The sequence below is a fragment of the Pezoporus wallicus genome, unplaced genomic scaffold, assembly GCF_028554395.1.
Source record: "Pezoporus wallicus isolate ANWC-B61680 ecotype Strahan unplaced genomic scaffold, APGP_CSIRO_Pwel_v1 scaffold_6885, whole genome shotgun sequence".
NCBI classification, from domain to species: domain Eukaryota; kingdom Metazoa; phylum Chordata; class Aves; order Psittaciformes; family Psittacidae; genus Pezoporus; species Pezoporus wallicus.
Genome location: NW_026638858.1, coordinates 562,381 through 590,080, shown reverse-complemented (window position 1 = coordinate 590,080; position 27,700 = coordinate 562,381). Strand labels below are relative to the sequence as shown.

The window sequence follows — 27,700 nt, the reverse complement described above, 5'->3', positions numbered from 1 at the left end:
GAGATAGGCAAAGGTACAGCAGTGAATCACAGCCACTCCCTAGTCTCAGTGCATGCTCAGCTCAACAGAGCAAAGCCGCACGGTAATTCAGCCTGACTGAGGCAGCTCATACACTGAGGAATATCAATATTAGAGTAATAAATAAATCAGAAGAGGAGACAGGAATTCCCTTTACTCTCAAAAGGCCAAAAAATATATGAAACCATTTCAGTGTTAACATTAGAAAACCTTTTTATCAAAAGGTCAAAAATGTCTTCATAATATGAAGACATTTCCATCTTCACTTTATCTGCAGTGCATATATGCAGTATATTTGTGTTTCTACATAGTGTTAAAACCAACTTAGGTGGGCCTAATTCTGTCCTCAGCTCTGTGCAGACAAATCAAAAAGACCTCAGTGAGGATCTTGAGTGCTATGACTCGTGTGGAGCAACTGCTCCCTGGAATTACCAGTCCCTGTGGTGCCCGGTATTTGAGAGGGAAGAAGAGAGTCAGTGCAATGTTAGTCAATAAGATACCATTATATTATTCTTTCTGTTTGCTTACTGTTTGAACGCTCAAAACTTACCTTTACAGTGGGCATATGGCATAGTAATTATATAATCTTCTCCCCTGTTTAGAAACATAAGCTTTGCTTTCCCATCCAACAGTGCAGAAAGTGAGTTACCTAGAATTTGAAAGAACAATTACATATCTATTAAAAAATGCATTTTTCACTTAGTCACCCATCCTACTTTAGGTAAACATTTCCTTTTAAATGTAGATGATGAAAGAACTGATATGAAATGCTAATTCTTCAGGACCCTGCAAATCATTTACTGTTGAAGGCAGGCAGGCAGTTCTAATAAACTCTCTGCTGTATGACTCATATCTCTTCTGGCATTTAACCGCTACTGCAGAAAGGCTAATAGATTAAATAAGTCATTAGTGGGATGCATATAGCAGTTCCAGCGCTTGGAAGTTTTCCAGGTCCCTTTGTGATCACAGCTTTTCTGATTGTATATTGTACCACGACAATCCCATATAGCAAATAAAATTGCCAGGACAGCAATGACAATTTAAAAATGTTTCAGCAAATACATTTACCAGGGGATAGTACTGAAGAGGCGTGTGTCCAAACAAAAAATCTATTTCAAATAGCAACACCATTTCATGGCCTGCAGCTGTGCTGTCTCCATTGAGAATAGAAGATTCCAGGACATTTTGAAGCTCTAGGGTTCAACTGTCAGAAATCTGTGAGCTAGATAAGTTGTTATATTTATACAGAGACGCTTGCAAAAGTCAGTTGGATCATCAGACAGCTATAAAATGACTCATCCATGAGCATATGCAAAGCAGTCTGACAACCAATTGCCTGTACATTTTCAGGAACATTTGCTTTCTGAAAACAAGGTTTTTAAAGCTATTTGATTTTTTCATCCGATATATTTATTTATTTAACATCAATGTGATCTCCTGCTGAAATAGCAGAAGTAGGGTAAAACCAGAGGAGCCAAGACAAGCAATTACAGTGGTTGATCTCTTACACATTTCTTTGTTCTTAACTCCCAGCACACTAAGGAGTGATTGAAAGAGAAACCAAAACCAATTCCATGATACTACCTGGAAGATGCCTAGGCTTAATGCCTTACCGTAAAACTTGGACCTAGCTAGAATGCTGCCAGTTATGCAGAATCCGTCCTTCCTATTGCTGACATGAAAAGCTGACACTGGTGGATGATGTGAGACCTAGAAGAAAAATAGGCACAGGTCATTTACAGCAGTCTTTACAGGCTAAGCAGAGCAGTGGGGTGCATACATTGCTTCACACAGTGTTACACATGCTCTAGGCAAAGTGCAAGACAGAGGACACAGGACTGACCAGAGTCCTCTAAGCCATACCATTAACCTCAGTGGTAAAGAAGGAATATTATATGTGAGACCATTATATATGAGAACATTATATAAGCAAACTTTCTTCCCTGTCGCATATTTTCTTGTCCTCATGCATTTGAGATCACTTTAGGCCAACAGGCCCACTGGCAGATTTTCAACACAATGACAGTGCAGAACTTTCTGGCAGCATTTGAATAACTTGAATAAATGGATGCTATGGCTGAAATAAAATAAGAGAAAATAAAAATCCTCTGATTAAATAGGAAAAAAATGCATGTGAAACAGGGAGTCCCTATACTAAAGTCCAGATGGTCCTCAGATCCCTTTATTAACACTGTAAATCTCAAACCAAATTTTGTTAGGCCAGGTTACTTGTGAGCTTTGCCCTTCATTTATCCCCTAAGACATAGAGATAAGCCCTTAATTCACTCCTCTTAAAATCATTATGAAATGTTTAGCAACAAAGGAAGGTAGGATCTGGTTATGTGTTTTATGCCCCTTTTGACAGAGGCAACACAAACCATGTTTTATTAAAAATAAAAGTAGAGCAGAATCCAATGGAAAAGGTCTTTATTGAAGAGGCTAATGTTATATAGGGGAGACTTGTTTTTACAGTCTTGAGTGCCCACCAAAGCTTGCATGATATCTGTCAATCTAAGAAGAAAAAAGATTAGCAGCTGGTTTACCTGATGTCCCAATCTGGATGCTTACACAAAACTCCAAGTTCCTCTCCTAGGCGAGATGAGGAGCATGTTCCTATGCATGGGCATGCAAGCAGGCTGCTGTTTGCAACACCTGAGCATTCAAATAAAGCAATTTACCTGTTCTGCTATGTAAAATGTATGACTGTTCGTCTGAGGGTGAAACCAACAGCAGCGAAATGTCTCTCCCAGAATAGGGTTGTATGGCTTTTTTATTCCCTGAAAAAAAAAGTAAACAAAACCTGCTACAAATGAAGATTTGCAATCCAACTCTACAGAGATGGTAACAAAACAGCGTAATTATTTTTCTCCCCTGATGTTTTAAACTAAGTCAATCACAAGAATGAAAACTGAAGAACCAATTATATATATCCCCTTTATCTAATCTTTTAATCTGAGCCATGTATTCATCTGCTATTCTCAACACCTCAATCTTCAATACACTCTGACCAAAGCTTTACAAGATGATCAAACTTAGGTATGCCCCTGCTGCATATCGTAGCAGAAGTAATAATGCAGAAACATGGCACTATGGTACTAATAGGCCTGAAAAAAAAGAAAGGAATGTGCTTTGAGCAAAGGGAAAAATCTTGCATCTGAGAACATGTTACTTTTTGATGACTACTTTTCCCTTGTAACTGTCCAGTGCAAAGGTCAGAGCCTTTGATCAACACTATTTTGCACTCAGCATCTACTCTGAAACCAAATGCAGCTTCAGTATTAAAAGTAATGGTAAAAGTCTTCTGAACAACAGAAGAGGTGAAGTGTCAAAGGAGGGGCAATAAAGAAATACACAGCCATAGCAGAAGATATCAATGGCTTTTACAAACCCAGCTTGATTAATTCTTTTACCTTTGGCTTCTTATAGAAGCCAGACAGATACCACCTCAAAACTTGCTTCATTCGACTGTATGGATCATCTTCAAGGACAGCCCTGCAGGACAGAACATAAAATGTTCCTTATATTATTCACACATCACATTCCTTTCATAACGGTATAATAACATTAATTCCAGTAGTATTTCCCCGGTACTAAAGGGAAGTAAGTTCTGTGCTGCTGCTAGAAAAGGTATCTGCCAGCTTAAAAATTAGCACCCCTTGCTGTGCGCTCTTGCCAAAAGCTTAACAAAATTTCTGGAGTGTATCAGGTTTGACGGGACATTCATATATGTTAATGTGGAGCCGCTGCTCACACTAGCATTTAGTTAAAGCAAATAGTACATTGTGAGTCATAAAAACAACACTTATGCTACCAAAATCAAAGACAATTCTATTTTTCTTTTTCTTTGTTTCCCTTTTCCTTAGAAGATCTTTAAAGCTGACATGCTTGCTACATGGTCTTTTTCAGTACTTCCAAGATTTTGTACAATAATTTAGGTAGGGGGGGAAGGGACTTCTCCAGGTCATCTCATCCAACCCCTCCCCACTCAAAGATACGGGAAGTAAACATAAACAACCATTCCATTAGTAAACATTTAAAAATGAACATTTCCAATCATCAAGTCAGATTTGAAAATTAACCTTGCAAAATCCACTTAGAATGATCATCCCTACCACAAAGACCTTTAACAAAATCTCCAGACCTCTTGAAATTGTCTTAGTTCTTAGCACTGAGGAGAACAATTTCCTTAACTTCAGATGTTACAAATGTCACAAGCAAAGGTTGAAAATACCACCATTCTACAATTACCCAGAGGTAGCAGAACAAATATGAGTAACCAGTGCTGCTATTTGAATGTTGCACACGCTGGTTTTAAAATACAGAACCAGTGTGTGCAATATTCAAATATTCATTGAAAAGGCTGGTACTTCCTATCTGCAAGCATAACACTTTCTATTTTCTACGCTGCTGCTCCCAGCAGGTTCACTCATCAATAGTGTTAAAAGATGTTTCTTATTTGTTTATCAACCAACATATCTACCAGAAGATGGCACAGCTCTGTCACAAGTGATCAAAGGCATGAGCTGAATTCCAATGAGCTCCAGCCAATGCTGGCACACACGTGCATGTGCAAAGGTAGTATTGTCCACAGTTTAACCATTTTCATTGCCCCTTACTTGGCAGCAGTCTGTCTTTAAAAGGTCACTGCAGCTGGTGCCTGGCTTGATTTACACTGTATCCAGTGACGTAGGCATTATTTGGGAGCCTTTCAAGCAGACAAATGCGCCCCAGCCAGCACTAAGCTAACACTGTAACACATATTCATAAATAGAAGAAAAATGTCCATGTTGGGCACACTGCATGCTGCTTACTGGGAAAGCAGGTCAGCATGGTAGTAGTAATCAGAGAGTTTGTTAAGGAACGAGCGTGGCTCCAGGATGAAGGTGGGCAGCACCACCCGTGACAGGTCCATGCCAGGCCGCAGCTGCTTCAGCAGGATCCACATCAGGCTCTTGTTCTCCTCAGAGACGGTTTCTGTTTGAGATGATTCACCTGTCTACAATAGGAAAGTGGAAGTTCAGGGCAGAAACAGGAAAACCACTTCTTGCAGGTACATTTAACTGTGGAATCCAAGCTCACCCATGCATAAGCCCTGGTACAAGGGTGGATGCTCACCTAATCTACTGCAAAGAATTTCAGCTCTGCCCCAGGAGAAGGGAATCTCCAAAGCACTCAAGTGAGAGGTAGAGAAAGCCATGGGCCTCTGCGAGAGCTAGCATAAGGCAGGGAGCACACCTCCACTATGTTCTTTCCTGACCTATTGGCTCCACACACCTGGACCAACACTAATAATGAGGAGTCTGCACTGCAGTCCCTCAAGAGGTGTGGACACGCCTAAGGCTGTTACAGCATCCCTGTGGCCTGGTGGGATGCATACAGAAACTTCTCAGACCCATTCTCAGCAAATGAGAGACTAAGATTTACCATTATACGTGTAGAAAAATTTAGGGGATAAATGAGTAATCAACAAAGAACAGAAGCAGTCCTCCAAATTCTAAATGAGACAAACTGGTAGCATACATACAAGTAAAGGCCTGCGACATGTACAAAATTGCAGCACCCCACAATGCTGAGTGCAGGTAACAGTAAAATGTGCCAGGGATTCTGTTTGGTTTCATCTATAATTCTGTAGTTCCTATGGATTCAGTGGGACTATAAAATGTATAACATGGGGGAACGGGCCTTTCAGGCCACTGGAGAGAGAAGATGAAACTAAGTTTTCAGACAAGAATGCATTTTAATACATTCTAGGAATCATAATTTAACAGTGAAAGAGAATACTTAAGCTTTCTACTGGTTTTAGAGAAGATATTTATATGAGCAAAAGGGCACAGATCCACTTCTGGAATGGACTTTGGTTTGGGAGAGGACATGCAGCATAACCCCATAGTATTTGCAGATGGTATAAATAATTAAACACTCATTTGCACCACCTGAGCATTCCCAGCACCACCTTTTTGGCTCTCAATCAGCCTTTTTACTAGTCATGCAGAAACACACTGAGTCCAGCTTGCAGGCTGAGGGGAATTTCAAATTTGAGGAACAATAAACTATTTCCATTGCATTATTCTTCTATTATCATACTATTCTTCTTGTGGCAGGCTGGTGCAGCACACAGCTTGAAACTCCAAGAGGAAATGGAAACTGTTAAAGCATGTAATAGCACAGCATCAGCTAGGGCTTACAACACATATGGGTCTATTATAACTTCCATTATTTATCCAGGTTCTCAAGTGTGCCTGTATTTGTAATATTAATTAATGCCATGGTGAAAATGCTGTACAGAGTGTCTCACAGACAGAATGACTGCAGAAGGAATGGATGAAAAGGAAAGGAGAAGAAGGTGCAGGAAGATGAGAACAACTTCAAGTGGTTTCTGGTTTGCTTTCCCCTCAATATGTCACCCTCAATAACCCTTTTTATAACTTGCTAGCGCTAAAAGCTTGGAAACGTGAAAACGGAAGGCATTTTCGGTTATCACTCTACCTACTAAGGAGGTGTCTTTTTTATATTCTAGACCAACTTTCACAATATCAAGGTCCTTCTGACACCTGTCTCTGCCTTCACATTCCTACTGCAAACAAGGCAAAACTGGAACATCAGATGCATAACAATGCACATCTCAATCACATACAGAGACACGTAGTACGTGCACACTTTTCAAATGAACTTTCAAAGTGAATCTGAAAATATAACAGTGATGATAAAGAAGGGAAAGAGCAGTTTTGGTAGGAGGCTTGCCAGACTGGTCAAGGAGGCTTTAAACTAGATGTGTTGGGGGAGGGGGGCATCATTCCATTCCAACACATCCAGTCAGTTGCCAGAACCTATAATAAATGCTTGGAGCAATGTAGAGATATCCCAGCTGCTCCAGCCAATGAGCCAGCTTCAGGGATTGGTGTTGGGACTGGTCTTGTTCAACATCTTCGTTGCTGACATGGACAGTGGGATTGAGCGCGCCCTCAGCAAGTTTGCCGATGATACCAAGCTGTGTGGTTCAGTTGATACCCTGGAGGGAAGGAATGCCATCCAGAGGTACCTCAACACGCTTGTGAGGTGGGCTGATGCCAACCTCATGAGGTTTAACCATGCCAAGTGCAAGGTCCTACACCTGGGTTGGAGCAATCCCAGGCACAGCTACAGGTTGGGCAGAGAAGAGATTCAGAGCAGCCCTGCAGAGAAGGACTTGGGGGTGTTGGTCAATGAGAAAATGAACATGGGCCAGCAGTGTGCACTTGTGGGCCAGCAGTGTGCACTTGCAGCCCAGAAAGCCAACCATATCCTGGGCTGCATCAAAAGGAGCATGACCAGCAGGTCGAAGGAGGTGATCCTGCCCCTTTACTCTGCTCTTGTGAGACCTCACCTGGAGTATTGTGTGCAGTTCTGGTGTCCTCAACATAAAAAGGACATGGAACTGTTGGAACAAGTCCAGAGGAGGGCCACGAGGATGATCAGGGGACTGGAGCACCTCCCATATGAAGACAGGCTGAGAAAGTTGGGGCTGTTCAGCCTGGAGAAGAGAAGGCTGCGTGGAGACCTCATAGCAGCCTTCCAGTATCTGAAGGGGGCCTATAGGGATGCTGGGGATGGACTCTTCATTAGAGACTGTAGTGATAGGACAAGGGGTAACGGGTTAAAACTTAAACAGGGGAAGTTTAGATTGGGTATAAGGAGGAAATTCTTTCCTGTTAGGGTGGTGAGGCACTGGAATGGGTTGCCCAGGGAGGTTGTGAATGCTCCATCCCTGGCAGTGTTCAAGACCAGGTTGGACGAGGCCTCGGGTGATATGATTTAGCGTAAGGTGTCTCTGCCCACGGCAGGGGGGTTGGAACTAGATGATCTTAAGGTCTTTTCCAACCCTAACTGTTCTATGATTCTATGATTCTATAGTCTGCATCTGTGCTCTTTGTCCTGTCAAATCTGAGCTGCAGACAGACTGAAGGGCAGCAGTTTCAGTTTAAGAGAACAATTGACCCTCTTAAACTGAAGATCAACTTCAGTTATTAGTTATTAGTTGTTATTAGTTGGCATGTGTTTACCTTGATACATCTCTGTCCGTTGCTGACAGTAAACTATGTCATTGCATACAACCTACTTTTCTTTATGTTATTGTCACAGTGACATAAGACTCAACAACCACTCCTCTGTGTGTGTCTGAACTGATGATAGCCGCATCTCTTGGCCAACAACAGAAATCTAACACCTAATGGCCAAGGCAACATGGCAGCTCTTTTTGAAAGACCACACTGGCTGTTACCTCTGTCTGAGCAGCCACATGATGGTTAGCCTTATTCTATGCTACACAAAGTGTCACTGCACAGAAGAAATGTCCTTTCATCTTGGTTTGTACCACATTTTTTTTAATGTAAAACTACAGAGATCTCTCACTAACACACCCACATACACCTATCAGTGCTGCCAGTAAGGCTCATTCAAAGTTTCACTGTGCCCTGCCAATGCTTCTGGGACAAGTGTGTCACATGGCAAAAGGCCATTTCATAATAAGCAGCTGATAGAAATAAAGTTTGCCTTCATTTTGCTGCTGTTAGTTGTTCAGCTATATTCAAAATCCTGTTTGGACCCAGTTACCATTTTCTGTGTGTCTGGGGTGGGATTTGATGGGAGAAATACACAAAAGAGGAGGATTTTGGTTGGTTGGTTGGTTGGGTTTTTTTGTCTCTGTAGGCAACAGTTCCATTTACAAGCACAATTTCTGCAGCAGGAGCTTGCACCTCACACATGACATCTGAAATGGCAGCAAACATATGCTGCCTGGATTGGCATCTCCAGACTACAAACTGCTGTTCTTGGGGGTGATTGGGCTGTGGGAAGGAGGAGACAAAACTCAACTCTTCCTGCACCTCTGTGAGGTGGTATGGCAGAGACAATCTTTTGTAGTCTCTCATGTAGGTTGTCCTGTTACAAGAAGTCTGTAGAGAAACAAACAGCAGTAATATAATCTGCATGGGACACTTAATCAACCTCAATGTTTTGTCACTCAGTGAAACACAGAGTGTAATTAGGATATATTTAACCATATTTGTTTCCTCAATATTAGTTTTACACTTTCAGGAAAACACTGAAAGAGGAAAGGGTCTAGAGAACAAGTCTTACGAGGAGCAGCTGGGGGAACTGGGGTTGTTTAGTCTGGAGAAAAAGAGGCTGACAGGAGACCATAGCACTTTCTACAGCTACCTGAAAGGAGGATATAGCAAGGCAGGTGTCAGTCTCTCTTCTCCCCCCTAGCAATAGGGTGACAGGAAACAGACTCAGGTTGTGGCAGGAGAGGTTTAGATGGGGTATTAAGAAAAATTTCTTCATGGAAAGGTTGTCAGGCACAAAATCAGGCTGCCCAGGGAAGTGTTGAATCATCATCCCTGAAGGTATTTAAAAGCTGTGTAGACATGGCACTTAGGAACACAATCCAGTGGTGGACTTGGCAGTGTTGGGTTTATGGTTGGAGTCAATGATCTTAAGGGTCTTTTCCAACCTAAATGATTCTATGATTCGTAAAAAGAAACAGCTTCCCAGCAAAGTGGTTTTCTTTGAAGCATCAGCAAGACTTCAGCTTACTTGTTCAAAGCAATATGCAAGGGAGTGCTCAGTCCTCCCAGCATTGCAGCAGAGCTCCTCCTCTGCTTGTTCAGACTGATTCTCACCCAACACACTCGGATCCCCCCAGCTCTGTACTGCTGCCTTCCTCAGAGGTCACAGTAGCATTCAGCTAACAAAGGCTCTTATGTGGAACAGAAATGCCTCCTCCTGCTGTTAAATGACATGAGAAACGGCTTTCCTACAAGAAACTATCATTTAGAAATCAAACGGCTCAAATGCTCCATTATGACACACAAAAAGGATGTTCCATGCATAATAAAGAAAAGGGACGTATCATATTCTATATCATGCAAGGACTGAGCATCCTGACTGGCTAGCACACATGCCCAGAATAATAATTCTCCCTCCCGCTGGCTCCACAAAGCACTGTGCCAATGCTGTGTGGCTCTTTAATGCAATCACTGGTTAAAGCAATCACTGATGCTGGAAACACGCCAAAGCACAGTAGCAGAGCTGCTGTTCATAATGAATAATTATTAGAGCACATGATTATTCAACATAATTTAGCAGAAAGCTGTGCACTGCTTTATCTGTAAAAACACTGGAAATCACGAAGCTGGTTCTTAACTGCCAAGCACCTAAAAGTCTGAATGACAAATACTCAAATACTGTGAACAGAGACATTTTAACAGAAAGAGGCAATGATAAAAATACTTTTTTTTTTAATTATTCTTACCTCCCCAAATTCTTCATAGATCTGTTCAATATAAGTCGTCCCTTTCCTTCCCAGAGAGACCTCTCCATGGATTTCTGACTGATCACTCTCGCTTTCATTTGTCTTCCGATTATTCTCATGCATTTCATTCTCTGACTCGTCTATGTTGTCTCTCTCAGACTTGTCCGAAAAAGCATCATTTTCCAAATGGTGGTGGTTCTCCAGGGCTGATTCATTCAAACTGCAACACACAGTTCATTGTTTGGTTCAGTTTGATCTACAAAGCCAGATTACTAAGGCCTTTTAGAGAAGGTAAAAACACCCCCTAAAAATAGGGAGTGCCTCCCAGGAGAGTATAAGACATTGATTTCCTGAATAGCATGGTTTTTATCCTGCAAACAATATTTGCAATATTGTTTGCGAATGATATTCATGCAAGATATTTTTGATCAAAATTCCTCCCTCCAAACTGCACCTCACAAAATGTGCCACCCAGCTCCACTTGACTCTTATGCAGAACTGCCACTGGCTCTGGATTGTAGCCTACATACCAAAGAGATACAGAGAGCACACTAACAGCTGTACACTACCAATTAGAGAACTGAAGTGTCAATCATGAGAGATCTTTTCCCTTTACCAAAGCAAATCAGTGGATTGCAGCACATGGGAAAAATATGACATTTTAGGATATATTTTTTTTTCCCGGTACTATTGCTACTTTATTTCAACAGATCTAAGTCAGCCCTGCACTAAAAAAGGGGCATTTAAAAATCAATATAGTCAAGTATTTTCACATAGAAATAGACATGAACTAACCTGGGGAACTTGCTTTCCCTAGATAATGCTGTTGGGAGGACCTGAGTTGAAAGCACGGACTCGACTATTACACGTCAGAAGAATACCCAGATTATAACAGCATCCAAGGGAAAGTGTGGAAGGTGTAGCAAGCTTCATGCCCAGTGATCCAGGCTTTAGAGAATGAGGAGAAAGCCAAAATTTCTCTTTCAAGTAGCCTATAGAATCTCCATTTGATAAAACAGATACAGTTCATATGGCAGATGGCAAACATGATTAGATGGGCCAGAGGTCAGATGCTGAAAAGTATTCACTAAGTGCCTGTTTTACCAAGTGATATTTAGCATGAGCTTCAGTTTTCCCCATTCATACATGTCTTTGCACACACATTACCTATTTCATGGTCTAGCCTAGCTTTCAGGTGCTGACCTTCTCAGCTTGGACTTTCTCTGAAAATTCCTCACCCAAGTCCTCATGCAAAATTGCTCTTGGATAGAGCAATTAAGAAAAGATTTCCAGCTATGCAAGGAGTTCAGAGGATCTAAACAGAACCTGGATCTTGAAGAGTGTTACTACTTCCTGTAGTCCATTTCCTCCTCAAAGCAGGATTTCTGTTCTCGGTACATGGGAATGTTCTGTCAAGCTTGAATCCTCTCCATGATGGGCCTTTTCTCAGGCCATTTTGGGCATGTTTCAATTTTGACCTTGTCGGTCTCGTGTTGTTCCCCCCCCCCCCATTTTATTTATTTATTTATCTTAATTGTAGTTAGGCATTGCTAGTTACAGCCAGATTTAAAAAAAACATCAGATGAGTCAGAACACAAACCTGGCACCAGCTTTTCAGAAGATCTCAACTTCCAACTATGCACTGAAATAAGCTCATGATTTTTAACATGCCAAGCAAGCCACACTGTGACAGTCACAGTTCAGTTTCTGGAGAAACTCAGTTTCTAGAGTTCTTCTGAAAGCGTTGTCTACAGCTTGCTGTGGCTTTAGAAAACCTTTCTTTTAACTCAATTTGTGCATACATATGCGTATGTATGCATAAATGTCTATGTGCATGTATATATAAACTACAGGGGTTTTTTTAGAGTTTTACTGCAAGACAGAACTAAGATCATAAATCAGACCATTAATGACTGCTATACTCTAGCACTAATAATTTGCTACCAGAAGCTATGTGTCTTCATTGTTCTAGTACCAGGATGCTACCTTTTAGCAACCAGCAAGTACAATGTCTGATAATCAAATACACTGGAAGCACAGATGATAATACATGCATGAAATTGATATAATAAAGGAGAAAAAAGGTGAGGAGAGAGCTATTTAGAGAGATCATCCCATGATTCCTCAGCACAGATACTTCCTGGATGGTAGGTTCAGGAAGTTACTAGTTGCTGATCATTTAAATAGCTAATTTATTTCTTAATTTTTCAGTGATCAGCTAAATAGGAGTGTTTGTGATTTCTATGCTCCCTGACCTAGTGAAAGTTTTCTCCATGGGGTAAAAATGCTTGAAAGAGCAGTTCATTACAAAGCTTATGGTTCATGTCTGAGAAGTAGCACTTGTTTCTATTTCACATTTGTAAGAAAAGCAAGTGTTCTTCAGTGTCACTTCCCTCACCTTTGGGAAATATCTGAAGTTTCAGTGAAGCAAATAGCTCTTTCTTAGTTTCTTCTGCTCCCTCCATTTTTTTTTTTTTTTAAGGATTTCAGATTTAGTTCAAGAGGGAATTAAATTAACATGAAAACCCACTCAACTGTGCACTGAGTACCTACTAGCAACAAACAAAGCAAGGCATAACACATCCAGAGCCAAGGTGCCACTCTAGGGAACCAAAAGGAAAACAGATGTTCCTCATTCTGAGGAACAAATCTGAGATGTTGAAGTGGAGCCAGGCTCTTATAATCCTCCAAACAGGATCATCACTGAATAAGTATGATATGCTAAAAACAAAAGCCACACCATGAGCTTGAACTAAAATCAATGTAAATACTTCCTGGGGGCTTCCAATGGGCTTTGGACCAGGCTTTAAAAGCTGGGATGGAATGACTATGCTAAAAGTCAGCACTGGATTTCCACTATGAACATGAATAACTTGGCATTTTTCATGGCTAATTTACTGTTTCAGCATATTGGAGCTGTCTTATACCAGTGCTTTATTCTCTAGCAGCATTCCTGGAAACTTCAGTCAGTGATCAGGACTTCTTTGGCCTTCATACGGCTCTTCTGCACAAAGCAAAAAAAACTATTTGGCTCTTGTCAAACAAGTTAACCAACAAGGTTCCTGGTGTTGCTGGAGAAAAGATATGCAAGCCACAAGAAATACGATTTCATATTGAAGAGTGCTTGGTGTCCTAAAGGCCTCTTGTCTAAAATGACAGATTTACACAGTACTTTAGTTTTTGATTCACTCATACAGTTCCCTCCCTCTCATTTTATATGCTACCAAAGACATGGATTTTAAAATCACTGCATAATCTTGACTTCTTTCCCAGCAGGAAAAGAGCAAAACAGCCAGCAGACAAATGCAACTTTGGCTCAATGGAAGATTTGACTTAGCCAACTCCCTTGGGTTTTGTTCTCCCTATAATACACATCATCTCCCCTTTCTTTTTCTTTTCTTGACAGAGTAGTTTGGCTAATTTGAAGATAGAGTTAAATGTAATTAACTGGCCCCTAACAACAGCATGCCAATTTAATTGGTAAGATTCCTTGTAGGGAAGGCATTTAATTAGAATTATTGAATCCCTATGAGAAAGCCACTGTCAGTGGCAATTCAAAAATGCCTTGCTCAGCATTTGTACAGTTTTGGGTTTGCATTTTCCCTTGTTTAAATGTTCTTCATTCTATCAGGATGACAGCACTTTGTCACCCTATTTCACAGCCATCAAACTCCCCTGGTCTTTAAGCCCTGGGGAAAGTCTGGGTACACATTAAAACCAGTGGTAAGACACAGAAAGGAGAGTGTATATTGTCCAAACAATCAGATGCTGAACACCCAGCTTGAGCCAGACTCAGCTAAAATCTGAGCCTGTCAGAAAAGTCTGGCTTCAATTGGGCATTCTGTTCTCCTGAAAACTCTGCCACGTGTGCTCCTGTTGAGCCCCATAATTCAAGAAGGCTTTAATGTTGAACAACTAAGAGGTGAAAAAGAGGGATTGTTTAAGTGTCATTTACACATCATATTTTGAATAAATACTTTAACACAGTTTTAACTCTATCTTCTGCAGTTCCTCACAGTAGCCATGGGTCTGCCTGAATGTTCTCCATGCCACAGGCTCCATTCTAATTTTAGTATTGGACTTCTGTACACACATCAATTAGCTGAAAAACAAGTCCACTGCATTCCTAGATTCAGTATCACAGTGAGCACAGTCCTAAGAGACTCTCTCTTAAGCAGGAAGAAATTAGAAAGTAAAGTATTATGGAAGAAGCCCAAGAACAATAGAAGTATTTGCACAAGTAGTAGGGCCCATGCCCTGGTAAAACGTCAGATTTCCTTCTCTTCTCCCATTGCTCTTCATTAAAGCTCTTCAATCTGTAGCTAGAAAACCAAACAGCAGGAATGGAAAACACATGCTGGGAATACCAGAGCCTCTGAGATCAAAGGGCAGACCAAAATGCTGCCATCACTTTGGTCCCATGTTACCAGAGAGACCTCAACACTCTGAAGAGGACTCAGATCACTGCTGTTGTAACAGAGCCTAAGAAAATCACTTGAAGGTGAAGTCCCTCTGTGCAAGGATCGTCTTTGCAGACTGCAAGAATTCCTATCCTAAAAACTGTGTAAGCAATGGTGCACTGCTGTGAGTTCTAAAAGTCAAATTCCTATGAGCAGAGCTAGGAATAGACACATCTCCCAGTTCCCACTCCAAGGCCAAGTGTACCAGAGGATTTTTTAAGTTGCGCATTTAGCTATAAGAAACGCATAAGGCCTCTCTTTTGTTTTTTTTTTTTTTTTAATGCTTACAGAGCTTTGATGAGAGTTTTTCCAAAATGCTGCAGTAATGCTAGGAACATGAATACAAAGAAGGCTGTGGGGGCTTTTTCCCTCATGTAAAACTTTATCTGATGCATCAAGGAAGAAATTTGAAACCATTCAAAATTCCTGCAGAAAGAGAAAGTAATTATAAAACTAAGGATGCAGTGTGTGCACTCTGCTGACCATTACACAGTATTATTAGAAAAGAGAGCACATTATTGAAAAAATAGATCAGATTCACAGCCATATGTGCTAGCCAACAGACAGACATTGCTAGTGATTATGCCTGTATAACTACAGGCCTATTCCAGTAGTTAGATTCTCCAGTCTTTACTTAGGCAAGCCAGCATTTCCAGACAGCATTTTGGCCCAAGCAGGGGACAGAATAAAATTGCTTATACACACAAGAACACAACTGAGGTTCCTTCCAGTTTATGTGCTCGAGAATTAGGTGACAACAAAACTCATGACCAAACACATATATTAGTGGTGGATGCAGGAGATGAACATACAGGCTGCTTTTTCAAACAGGTTGCCATAGTGGACTCTGGCAGTACAATACTGAAGTTAAAGGAATCCCCAAGCATAAGCCATGCAAAACCTCTCTGTGCATTAAGAAGGGATAGCCCCATCTTACTGGAAGAACTCCTGGTCTGAGATAGTGCTTGTGTGCAAGAGGTGGTTGAGCACCACATGGGCAGAATCACTCGAGCAGTTCATTTCTCCGTCCTTTCCCTGCTTGGAGGCACTGAGCCGGAAGAGGCTGGAGCAACGCAGGGCAAGTTCCAAAGCATCCAGCCAGCATCTGCCTGTGAAAACGAAAGGAAATATTTAAGCACAGGAGAGTAAATAAGACAATTCATACACTGTTTCTCAAAAGCTTCTTGCCTGGGAGAAAAGCTCACTGTAATCCAGGAAGTCACTGTGCACAATAACCTGTTTTTCATATATATAATCCCTAAATTATCTTGCCAGCAATGGTGTGGTTTACACCAAATGGTGTGGTTTACACCTGTGGCTGCACAAATGACACATCTGTATTGGTAATACAGTGGGATGCTCATCCCAAATTCCCCTTCCCTAATAGCATCTCTTCTTTTGTTCTCCCACAACCTGTTCACATCCCCTTTTGCCTCTTTCTGATTTTGACAGAGATGCAGGAAATGTGTACAGGTATGGTGCTTTGAAACCACCTAGCAGCTCATGTGTGCAAGTAATGCCTCCCAAAACCACATTCAGTTTTTGGCATCACTGTCACACACACAACCCAATGGCAGGGAGATACCCAGGCACTGCGCTGCACAGGAGAGGCCCCTGCTTGGTGTGGGATTATTGAACTACAAGCCAGCCTGGAGGTCCCACGCAGGGTGTAGTGCTGCAATAACAAACACAGAACAAGAACGACGATGATCAGTACTTGCCAGAGCGATCAATATTAGAGGGAGCTGCTTGTCAGGCCGTTTACTTTTCCTTTTTCTCTGAATTTTTCTTGCTTTTCTTCCCTCCTTCTCCCTGCCCAGTGCATTATGTAATCTGTGTGGAGCATCAGTTTTTCTTATTTTGTCACAAAAAATCATTACCTGGAGGGTCTCCTTTGCAAACACCAGAAATTATAAACATGGCATGGAGACAAGACAAACCGTAGTTCTATGCACAGCCTCACTGGATTTTCTTAAGGCCTGCATAGGTCTCAGAGGTAGGCAGCAAATGAAAAAGCACAGGAATCCAAACTGACCCTTGGCTCCTCTAAAAATGACCCATACATGACTACAAAGCTGAGTGTCAGTGTTAAAGCATATCTACCACAATGCTGGAGTCCCTGTATTCTTGGAAGCACCTGAGAATAGCCTGCTTCTGTAGTGCAGTCATTAATGAGGGCAGGACACTTGTAAATTGGCTGAACATTCAAGAATTGATGTACCATGGAAGTTACCCTCCAATTTCAAGCACATAAAACAGATTTTCATTACACTACTCAGAATATATTTTACAATAATTGGAAGTGTGCTTGAGAGACAGTGAAGAAAACAAAAGGATTTTGCTCAATGAAAGTGCTACAAACAGGATTTCCCTGGACCACACTCATTCCTAGGTCCTGTTTGGGAAATGCTTCCATTACATTCAGTTCTATCACACACTTAGCATCAAGCATATGCATAAATCTCATAAATTCCCATCAACATCGATATGAACAAAATTTGGGTCTATAAGAAGATCAACAAGAGTTTAAAAAAATCCAGAGCATAGGTATATAAAGAAATAATTATAAATGTGAGTAGCTTTCAGTGATTGCTTTGATACAAAGCTACAACAGTAAAAGCTTTGAAGAGCTGCACTTGAACACTGAGCCACAAACACCACAGAGCCCAGTCATTTATTCCAGTTTCATCTCATAAATTCCTTCAGCGTCAGCTTATGATTTAATAACAAAATCACAAACAATGGTTAATAAAAGATTAGGAAGTTTGAAGGCTGTTGGAATTGATTTCACACTATTGTATTTTAAAAATATCCTTGCATTAAGGCTTTACACACAGATTTATTCTCTTCTCACCATGTATAGGGTTTGCATGGATAACTCATTAGAGTTAATGGCTGCACTGAGCACACATCCACTTCTTCCTCCATATCCCCTCCCTCCCAAACCCACCAAGATGAAAACCTGTTTTAGGCTATTCTGTACAAGGGAGCACACTTTTGCTTAGGCTCACCTCGTTTGAATTTCCCCTCTCTTTACCTTTGCTTTTCCTGTTGTGAAGAGTGAGGACTGTAAGATTTAACATTTGGAAATGCTTCATATGTCATTTTATATTCAATGGGCTTATGAAATCAGGTGCTTTGATAGCTAGCTTGATTTGTATCAGCATGAGCACCCTGGAGCAGTAACAGAGGTCAGCTCCTCAGTGCCCTGCAGCACTCCCATACAGACATTATCTTATGACAGTTGCAACAACGCACTGGCTATGGTTACACTTTCTAACAAGGACAGCAAGAATGAACCCAAAGTCTCCTCAGCCATCCCCCTCACTGTGCTCTGCAGCCCACACCTCGCTGGGGCTGCAGGCAGAGCAGGCCATGCTGGCCACTATACCACAGGCAGCAATCTTAATCCCCCACATCCCCTGCCACATGTATTCACTGGTTTTAACAGGAGCTTACAGGCTTGGTCAAAACTTTGTGGTCCACATTACCAGAGGAAATTTCTAAATAGCCTATCTAGGTTTTTCATCTCTTCATATAATTCCCTGGAAGGGGTTATGAGTAAATTGAGTATTATTTGAAACCTTATTCAGAAAGCATAAATAGATAAGTAAAAAAAAATATGCATTCTAATATTCTAAGGCAGAGACACAAAGATTTAGAGGAACTCGCTGTGCATTAGCAGGCAGCATTACTTGTGTCCCACAGAACATAGAAATGGCACCAACGTATGCCTTTGTTTTAATTTCTAACAGAAATTGAACTCAAGGGATACACTGCATCCCCAAGCTAAGAAATGAGCCTTCAGCCATTAGGTGGCGCTGTGAATCCAAATAAATACGTGCCACAAAATCAGACGTGAAATACTGGATTTCCTCTGCAAATGAAAACGTTACATTCTCGGCAAGTCAACAGTGAGTTAATTGCAGCATAGCACTGTAAATTATACCCTCTTAATTTCAGGGATCGCACACAGGTAAACCTGTTTTTTTGCTAAAGGCCTACATGAAATGTTTTTGTATTTGAATGATTTTGCTATTGAGTCATATTCTTCTTTATTATGAAAATTATACAAAATTCCTAGCATTTGGATTACTTAATTGCTTACCTGACAAGTCTACTCACTTCTGCAGGAACTGGAGAAGAGGAAAAAAGTATGTGGTCGCGTAATTAAAGGCTGTCATCTATAGTCACGGTAGTCTGCATGAAGGCTTCTTGATTACCTAAATTCTCACATTTCCTAATTTTGAGTGGTTGACTCAAGTAAGTTTTTTTTTATATGCCAGGTAACTGGATCAGAGAAAGATGCAAAACGTGGGTTCCTTCAGAGAGGAATGGCAGCCCAATATGATGCATGTACACAAAGCAAAAAAGCTGTGAAGGAGGTACAATGGTATTCTTTTAGAAGATCTGAGGTATTTAAAGCCGCAATGTAAAACACTGCAACCTATCAGCTACAATTTTCCACAAATTGTGGCTTAAAACAAACATATATTTAAATTCTGAAGGAAAACCCAAGAGCATTTTGTCAGCCTGTGGCAGAATCTCCCCATAGGCTTTTAAGCTTTTATACCCAACGATGTATTACTCTCTCTACTGTAGTGACTACTTTTGGACAATTTCTGCAAAGATCATGTTGTCTCAAAACCACCTGCATTACCTTCTTCTGCCTGGGAGCTTTGAACTTTCAGATATTATTTCTGAGCTTGACTCTTTCTTAATTGAATTTTGTCACTGAATCTCAAGTGGCAGCCCACAGAGTAAGCTCTGGCTCTTACCTGGGCTACAGAGTGGAAAGGGAGAGAGTAAAATAGTCCATCTAAGCATAATGCTCCCACATCTCTCACAAGCCACACAGAACGGTTTACAAAACTCTGCAACAGAAATCTTTCATCCAAGCTAACAGAGTTCTCAGTGAGGAGAATAATGAGGAGAAATGACACCCTACCCAGAGAAGATGCCCAGCTCTGATGTCTACAGTCAAGTCCAGCTGCATCACTCACACTGGTGGCCGGCACAAGAAGGACATTTCACATCACTCATCTTTTGGTACTTGAACTGGTCAGGTGGTGGCTTGTCCAGCCACCTTTGCCTCCCTCCAGCAACAATGGGGATAGAATGACTCTTTGACAAGGCTGTTCCTAAAGTGCCAAAAGTGGATGTCCTACCAGAGTGCCAGGACTAGCTTGGCTTCCTGCTCTCTTTTGTAGCAGCCTCTCTCCATGCACTGATCATTGGTTTCAATATTCATTCCCTACATCACTTTAGCAGATGTTGATCACAGATGTTCTGGGAAAGTCAGATGTCAGAGGAATGCATCTACACATCATGCAGTGGTGCTCAGTGCAAAAAATCCCATGCGCTCACACCAGCTGCTTTTTTTTTTTTTTCGCAGACAAAAGGAACTACTAAAACCAGGTGACAAAAAAACGTTTCTTCTTCCCCTTGCAGAAGGAAAACCCCAAAACAACCTTAGGTTGCTTTATGCTGCTAACCTAGTTCAGTTCAATGAGTAACTAGAGTCTGTCCTAGTCTTCAAGCAGATCTAAAATTACCACAATATCCCACAGAAAAAAAAACCCAGCAAAACAGGCAGTATTGAAAACACTAAGCTATTCCGCTCTGAAATTCTTTACGGTCACCATTATTCACCTAGAACAACTCATAATTTGACATAACAAGTCTATCTGCCACATTTTGCAACAGCTGATCACAGAGGAGCCAGCCAATGTTCTCTCAGCAATCACCAATAACAAAAACCTGCTCGAGATGGAATCACACTGTTGCACACAGAAATCTCTGTCTGAGACTATACCTTTTTTCCACTGCATTCCTGTAGACATAGAATGGCTGGGATGAATGTCTTGCCAATTAAGACTTCAAAAGCCTCACATCTACTGACCATACATCCCTCCAGAGAGGCATCACTAAGGAAATATTAATCTTCTTGAGTTATTTAAGTCACACAGTTTTTGTCCTTGTGCCTCACATTTAGCAAGACAGATGCTTTTAAAAATCATCCTGAAGTAGACTGCCACCTGGAAAGGACGAATTCTTGCTCAAGTGCACACAAATCATGAATGATGAGGGAGAGCCTGATTTGGTTCAGTCAGTGAACATTAAGGTCATGGTATTGAGCTGCCTGCTTCTTTTGCTGTACCACTTGAGTGCCTGTGTGCACAATTTCTTGCACTTTGGCTGTCAGGATGCAAGGATGCAATCTCTAAATTAGCTGCAGGTGCAATTTATGCACCAAGCTAAATGAAGTCTGGTTGTAAATGCCTGGATTTTAAACTGCTGTGAAAGGTCTAAGGAATATGAAGAGCACACAAAGCTAAGAAGGTAACTTTTTATGAAGAGCACACAAAGCTAAGAAGGTAACTTTTTTCCAGCACTGCCAGGAGCCAGTGATATATTTCATTGTGAACTTGGTTTCAAATTGCAGTGTTTCTCCTGCTTCACTGCTTCTGTGTGTGACCCTTATTTCAATAATCTAATTTCCTCCTGAGATCAAAGCATCGATTCTGGGGAAAAGCCAGATGCCTAGCAAAGAAACAACACTATAAGCCAGACCATCAGGATTTCCACACAATTCCATCCACATTAAGCAATGGAGACTACACAAAACATATCTGAAGGAGAGGATAGACATAATGAACAAAATGCAAGTGTACCTTATGATTCCACTGCTAAGCCTTTAAACCTTGTAATCTGCCACTTTGAATTCCCTTAGTAGTCTCTTTGGTGGCAAGGTGGAGATCTGCACTATGAGATTTAAGCATGTAACTCAAAATGCTTAGGAGGTCTGGGGCACTGGTTTGGAAATATCAAAGGCAGCCCCAGAAAGGTTTGGGCAAGGAGCTTGGGACAGGTTTAAACTACTAATTCTAAGCCACTCATCAGCATAAATCTGAAATGCATACACAGTCACTGGTTTGGAAAAAGCAATTTTCTTTTCTGAAACTGGTAAGAAAGAAAGACCTTCTGTTTGTTCAGGTTGAGCCCCATAGGCTGACATGACCTGCCAGCTGTCTTTGAAATATCACAAAGCAGACTGTTGCTGTGGTCTGTGCATGTGAGACCTACTGTAGCTTGGCAGTGGTTCTGCAGGCTGTCCAGAAGTCAGGACCTTAAATTCTACCAACAGTCTGTCACAGATGGTACAGCAGAGGGGAAAAAAGGGATTCTGAAGTGCTGAGAGAAAAAGTAGGCCATGTAGCTGCTGATCATGATATAGTTGCCTGGATAGCAGAACTGTACATGTAATATATGCTGCAATTCAATATTCTCCAGCAAGTCAGAGGCCTCCATGAATTACTGTTAAATTTGCCAAATGCTTCATGGTTCATTTTCCACTACTAGCATGGGAGACTGCATTTAGAAGAACATGGTCAGTACACCTCCTCAAAGATGCTGCAGACTCACACAATATTGCATCTACAGAGGAGATGGGAACATACGACAAATATATGCTAACATTATGCAAGGGAACAGATTCCACCTGCCCCAAGTTGCTAGCTTAATTCATTTTACCTTAACCTCCCACCTCTCTTGACCATAACTGCATCCTCTATGCTTGTCCAGTGCATTAAAGAAATGAAACAATCTCAGCTACACCCTTTTGGAGATGCCTCTTTACAGCAGGTAGAGCTACGTAACAGTCTACAACCATTCCAGTAGTGTCTCATGGGTTTAAAATCAACTCGTATTAATTGCAAAGTACAAGCTTTAATTTGCTGCAGTTTATATAGATTTCTTTAAACGTAAGAGTTTCTATTGTGTCCTCGTCTGCGTATGTTTTACACCATCTACTGATGTTAGTACTATTCCAAGTCACTCATCTCAGAGTGTGACACCCATGTGTTTGGCTATTTGTCAGCAGGTCTACACTGCTCAGTGGAGCTGATACCCCTAAACTGCCCCCATGAAAGCTAACTAACAAACAAAAGGAGCACACCATAGTCACAATGCCAGGGCTGCTCTTGTGTTTGGGAGGGAGGCTAGCCTTAGTGTATGAGCTCTTCTTCCCCCTTATCTGTGGATTCACATCCTTTCCTTCCTGCACAAGGTACAGCCACTTCTCACTGACCTCAGCTGTGAAGTCAAATACTCTTATTCAGCCGAACATTACACCATTTTTCATGCTAGTATTTCTGGTGCAGTACTATGTTATTTTCTTTTGTGAAGTCCATTGCTAAATGGACAGATCACAGTGCTTTACATCAGCTGTCATGGTCACATCCTCAGACTTCTCAGGATCTAGCAGACATAATGCGGGTGCCCCAAACCTATGAAGGTGGCTCTAGGGCATTGCTAGTGTTGTTCAAGAGCGTGTATTATTTCATCCTTAACCAAAGGCCCTAGTTATTTTCTGTGTACCTGTTTACAATATTTGATTGAGAGGTATCTCAGTTTTTCCTCCTTCACCTTAGCTTTCCATCTAACCTTATGACCTTACTGTGGAGAAGCAGAAAATTCAAGGAAAATCATGCTAAATCTTAAAGTAACACTTCTTTGATATGCCTGGCCTCTGCATGCTTCCCAAGGATCATGGCTAATGTCTTGGCTTTAAAAATATGTTCCAGTAATTCACTATTTTAAGCTCCTCTGATATTTCACTGGGCAGAAAGCTTTATTTAAATATTGAAAATTCATATGTGCCAGGTATGGTCCATTTTGTGTTTTTTTCAGTATGTGGTCTATGATCCATGCAGAGAGATCACAGCTAGAAAAGTTTTACCTCTGATGATCTCCTGGGAGATATTGCAAGCTTGGGAGCCTTTATGTGTATGATTAGTTCGAACAAATCTAAAGTTATTCTACTTCATGTAACTGGCTTATGGCAATTATCAAAAAAAGAGAGAGTAGAGGCTCAGCCACAGGTCTCTTTGTCAGGCTGGCTTTAAGATTTAATCATTAAGTTTCCACCAGAATGAAAGTTTTCATTTAGAATATAGCTGAAATGCCAGGGAAAAAAAAGTGCTTTGTGAGACAGCAATGCGTCTTGAACACATACAGTGACCACATTGGTCCCTTTGCACATTTTCTAATTAAGTTAATGGAAAGACAAGTTACATGGATCTCTAAGGAAATAATAATTTATATAATCTGAATTGACAGACAGTTGTTGAAGTTATCTGGTTGCCTGAGAACTCTGTGGGACTGCTTGTATGTCTGTTCTGTGGGCTGTCCGTATAACCAAGGTTTGAAATGCCTGGAGTTTAGCAGCTTTGTGCCATTTCCAGCCTTTAGGAAAATGTAAAACTTAATCACTAGACCAGAATGACACTGATTTCAAAGCTCTCTGTGCTCCATGAAAAATCCTTGTGTCCTTAGAGTTGCTCCAGATGCTACCCAAAGGAACTCATGGCATGAGCTACCTGAGCACCTGTGGTGGGGTAGGTGAAAAACATCCATAAAACAAACAGCCTGGGTTAATTTGCTAGGGAAAAAAAAAAAAACAAACCAAACACAAAAAAATTACAATAGTCTGAAGGTCAAATGGAATGAAAACATGTTTTTAATCTTATCTACTTATAAATCACTGATCATTTAGATCCACTAAAGCCATTTATAGAGATTTTCACACAGCAAGCTGGCATGCCTGTTACATATTGACCTAAATGTATCTTTTACAATTCTGTGAATTCCAAGAATGGCATTTTACATGTGGAGTCACCAGCATCTAGGCATGTTGTACTGTAAACCACAGTACAGCAAGTATACAAGAAAATTCTGGTGGTTGAGAGACTTCTATCAACAGCTCTTCAATATTACTATGTCATTTTCCTCCAACAGATCCCTGCCTAGTGTAAGACATAGGCAGATAACCCACTAAAGTCTCTGCTGATCTGAGGAAATAGTTAAGCTCCCCTCTCGTCCCAGTTTTGTGATCACCTCCTTTCATCTTTTAGCATATACTGACATGGTGTTTTTCCCCAGCTACAAGCCTAGGTCCTTCTTCCATACACATGGCCAGAAAGATTGATGTTCAGTGAGGAACATGAAATGCACCTGTATTCTGCTGACTGATTCTGACCACTGCTAACAAACATCGCCTCAAGCAGGGTGAGCCGCCTTTTTTTCTTTTACATACTTTTTTTTTTTAAATAAACCTATTTTATTAACTAGCACAGAGCATGCAATCTGGGGAAAGCAAATGAAGACAAAAAACTTACCATCTGATTCAGAGGCTGCTCTGAAAATCAAGTAGCTGCTGGGAAGAGGCTGAGTGATTGAACCAACGTTTTCTCCCTTTGGGCCCTGGAAATGCACACAGACAAAAAGATGTAAGGCACAGAAGATGTAATGGACTATTCAACGTCTTTCTACCCTTCCTGGGCAGAGTATGTATGTGTGTGACAGGGAAGAAGGAAGGAGCAATTTGGAGAGATTCATTAACAATCACAATATTGCTGCTGTAGCTCCAAAACAGTAATGAGCTGTGATGTAAATGGAGCTTGGTCTAACCTATGACAGCCCAAAACCTACTCTGTTTATTCAGATCCTCAGGAAGGAATCTCATTTCTGACAAAAACAATTAAGTATTTGCTATTAGCCATCTTTGTGCAATACCAGAATGGACTGTTCCATGTGGTGCTCGCCAGGTCTGTCTGCAGCCTGACAAAATAGCAATGAAACACCTTTTATGTGTCACCACAAAAGTGGCGAGAGCCCACAACTTGAGCTGCGAGTGCCTCTAGCAGCAAGGCAATGGCAGCTTTTCTGGAAGGAAACAACAGGGAAACTCCATCCTGCAAACCTGTCTGTGGGAAAGGAAGAGACAGAGAGAAACCACTGGCTGAGGACTAGAGGTCTCCTGGCATGGACACATGCTGCTGGGTTGCAGACTTTCACCTCTGCATCCAGATCCTTTGAGAACCTGCTGTGGAGCTTGGGATGACAGCCACTTCAGGCTTCAGCAAAAGCAGGCTTTACTTGTTTGTTTTGCCCCTAGTTAGGGGCTGTGGTAAAAAAGATTAGTGTCTTTTAAACATCCCACCACAATCAACATGTATCTGAGATATAGATACTCATGTATCTGAGCGCATTCCACAAAGATGCAGTGATGAGAAGACAGCAGTCTCCAGTCTAGCTTCTTGTCTTCACATCTGCAGGGTTCTGCTGCTGCCAGGAGAAAACTGGATTGTTGTTACTCACTTCTTTTTCCTCCCTCCTCTCCCACGAGAGAGGGGAAAGGAAAATTAAAGACTGTTTAAAGGCTTAATAGTCAGGACTGGCAAAGTTGACATTTGATTAGTAAACAACAGCAGAGCAGCTTAAGACATTACTAGTGACATTAGTGCAATCAGGCATCATTCCAGATGTCATTTTTCCTTTCAGTAGCTTGCAGATGAGCAGGATGTTTGAGAATTCTTGATAACACCATTACTTTTGTTTCCAGTGCAGAGATGGTTATTTCCTTTGTTGGAGGAAAAACCCCACAGCCAAATAGTAGAGATCCAGAGAACCATTATTCAAAAAAAATGGGGAGAAGGGAAGGAGGGGTAAGAAGGTTTTAACATATATCTAAGTATGTGGATGAACACAAGGAGCAACCAGGTCACTCTGTTAAGGAAACATATTCAGTAGTAAGGCATGCTCATATGTAGAGGGAGCTGTTTACCACAGAAAGAGGAGAAAAAGAATGACAAAAAGTCAATATCTCCACAGAGTAAATGAGGTTCTGTATCTGCGCTGCAGAGATAATGAAGATTTCTGTCTCACAGCCTTTGAGCATCATGCCTGTTGACCAGAGTCTAAGACCTCCCAGACAATGACTATCTCACCAAAAGTGAATGTTATCCTCACTATACTAGGAGTCAGAGCTCAGCTGCAGCCTGTAGACAGTAGAGCCAGGAAAGGATTATCTTCAGATCATTCCTGGTTTTACGTTTGATTTGAGACTCAAAAGGCGTTATCAAACAGGGGTTGATTAGGCTTTGAAGAGTGGAGTGGACTCACACTGTTTCAGATAGTATGACAAGACATTCAGTCTTACAGAGTATAAAACAAATCTTCAAAAACTGGAAATAATCCCTTTCATTAAGAGTATTGTGTGCAACTGTAAGGATGAAGATGAAACTAGCTGTGTTGTATTATGGAGTAGAACAAACAATTGTAAAAGCAGCAGCACAAGCCCATTACTTGAACTTTTTCCTTTAAAGGAATGACTCAAAACTCTTAAAAATCAACACAATTCAAATCATACACATTTCCAGATTCAGCGGGTCTGACCCCAACTCATTCAGTGCTCTAAGTAAATGACAGAACAAGCTGCAGTCAATAAAAGCCACCTTATACCACACTGTTCAGCTAGATTCTGAGTAATATGCTTCTAAGATAACTCTAGACACCAAAGAACTTTATAGGAAATTCTCTGGTGCATATATTTAGCTTTCAACTATAAGTAATGGTCTTACATCTTACCTACCTACCATTTGAAAGGCACCACAAAATTTCACCCTGCTCTAACTGAAGTCAAATGCCTGCACATCAGATTCAATTGGCTAACACAACTATCAATGCCTAGGCCAGTGCTTTAACCAGACATTTCCTCCAGGACTGAACCCTGCAGTTAGATCCAAATGTCTGCTGAGCAGCCAGGCCAACACATACAAAGGTGCTCATTAATTTCCCTGAGTTAGCTACAAGTCCACTGATGTGAGTCAAAGCTGGACCATCAACTCTAGGCTGGAAAATCCTTGAAAATTTCACAAGCTGTTTTAGCCAGAAGTGGAAGTTGTTTAGCCAGACCTTATTCTTATTGTGATGGACAGTAACATAGGCTTTTTCTTAATCATGGGCTAATCTATATTTCATGAGAAATAGGTTTTCTTTGCACAATTATACATAACCAATTTAGATCAGTCAATTCTGCTCCAGTTGCTTTAAAAGAAGGGCTTGAAATGACATAAACCAGCATTTTTAG

At 41.1% G+C, this 27,700-nt stretch overlaps 1 protein-coding gene across 8 annotated transcripts in view; it reads right to left on the bottom strand.

Moving 5' to 3' along the window:
- The window catches only part of OSBPL5 (oxysterol binding protein like 5), a 177,017-nt gene that overhangs the window by 13,647 nt on the left and 135,670 nt on the right, over window positions 1-27,700 (bottom strand). For all 8 annotated transcript variants that reach the window (XM_057412772.1, XM_057412771.1, XM_057412778.1 and 5 more), the window contains 8 exons: window positions 24,948-25,032; window positions 15,707-15,878; window positions 10,310-10,529; window positions 4,830-5,014; window positions 3,429-3,510; window positions 2,697-2,795; window positions 1,632-1,728; window positions 569-667 (listed from right to left, as the gene is read on the bottom strand). In XM_057412772.1, coding sequence (XP_057268755.1) covers window positions 569-667; window positions 1,632-1,728; window positions 2,697-2,795; window positions 3,429-3,510; window positions 4,830-5,014; window positions 10,310-10,529; window positions 15,707-15,878; window positions 24,948-25,032 — 1,039 coding nt within the window. The remainder of the gene's footprint in view (window positions 1-568; window positions 668-1,631; window positions 1,729-2,696; window positions 2,796-3,428; window positions 3,511-4,829; window positions 5,015-10,309; window positions 10,530-15,706; window positions 15,879-24,947; window positions 25,033-27,700) is intronic.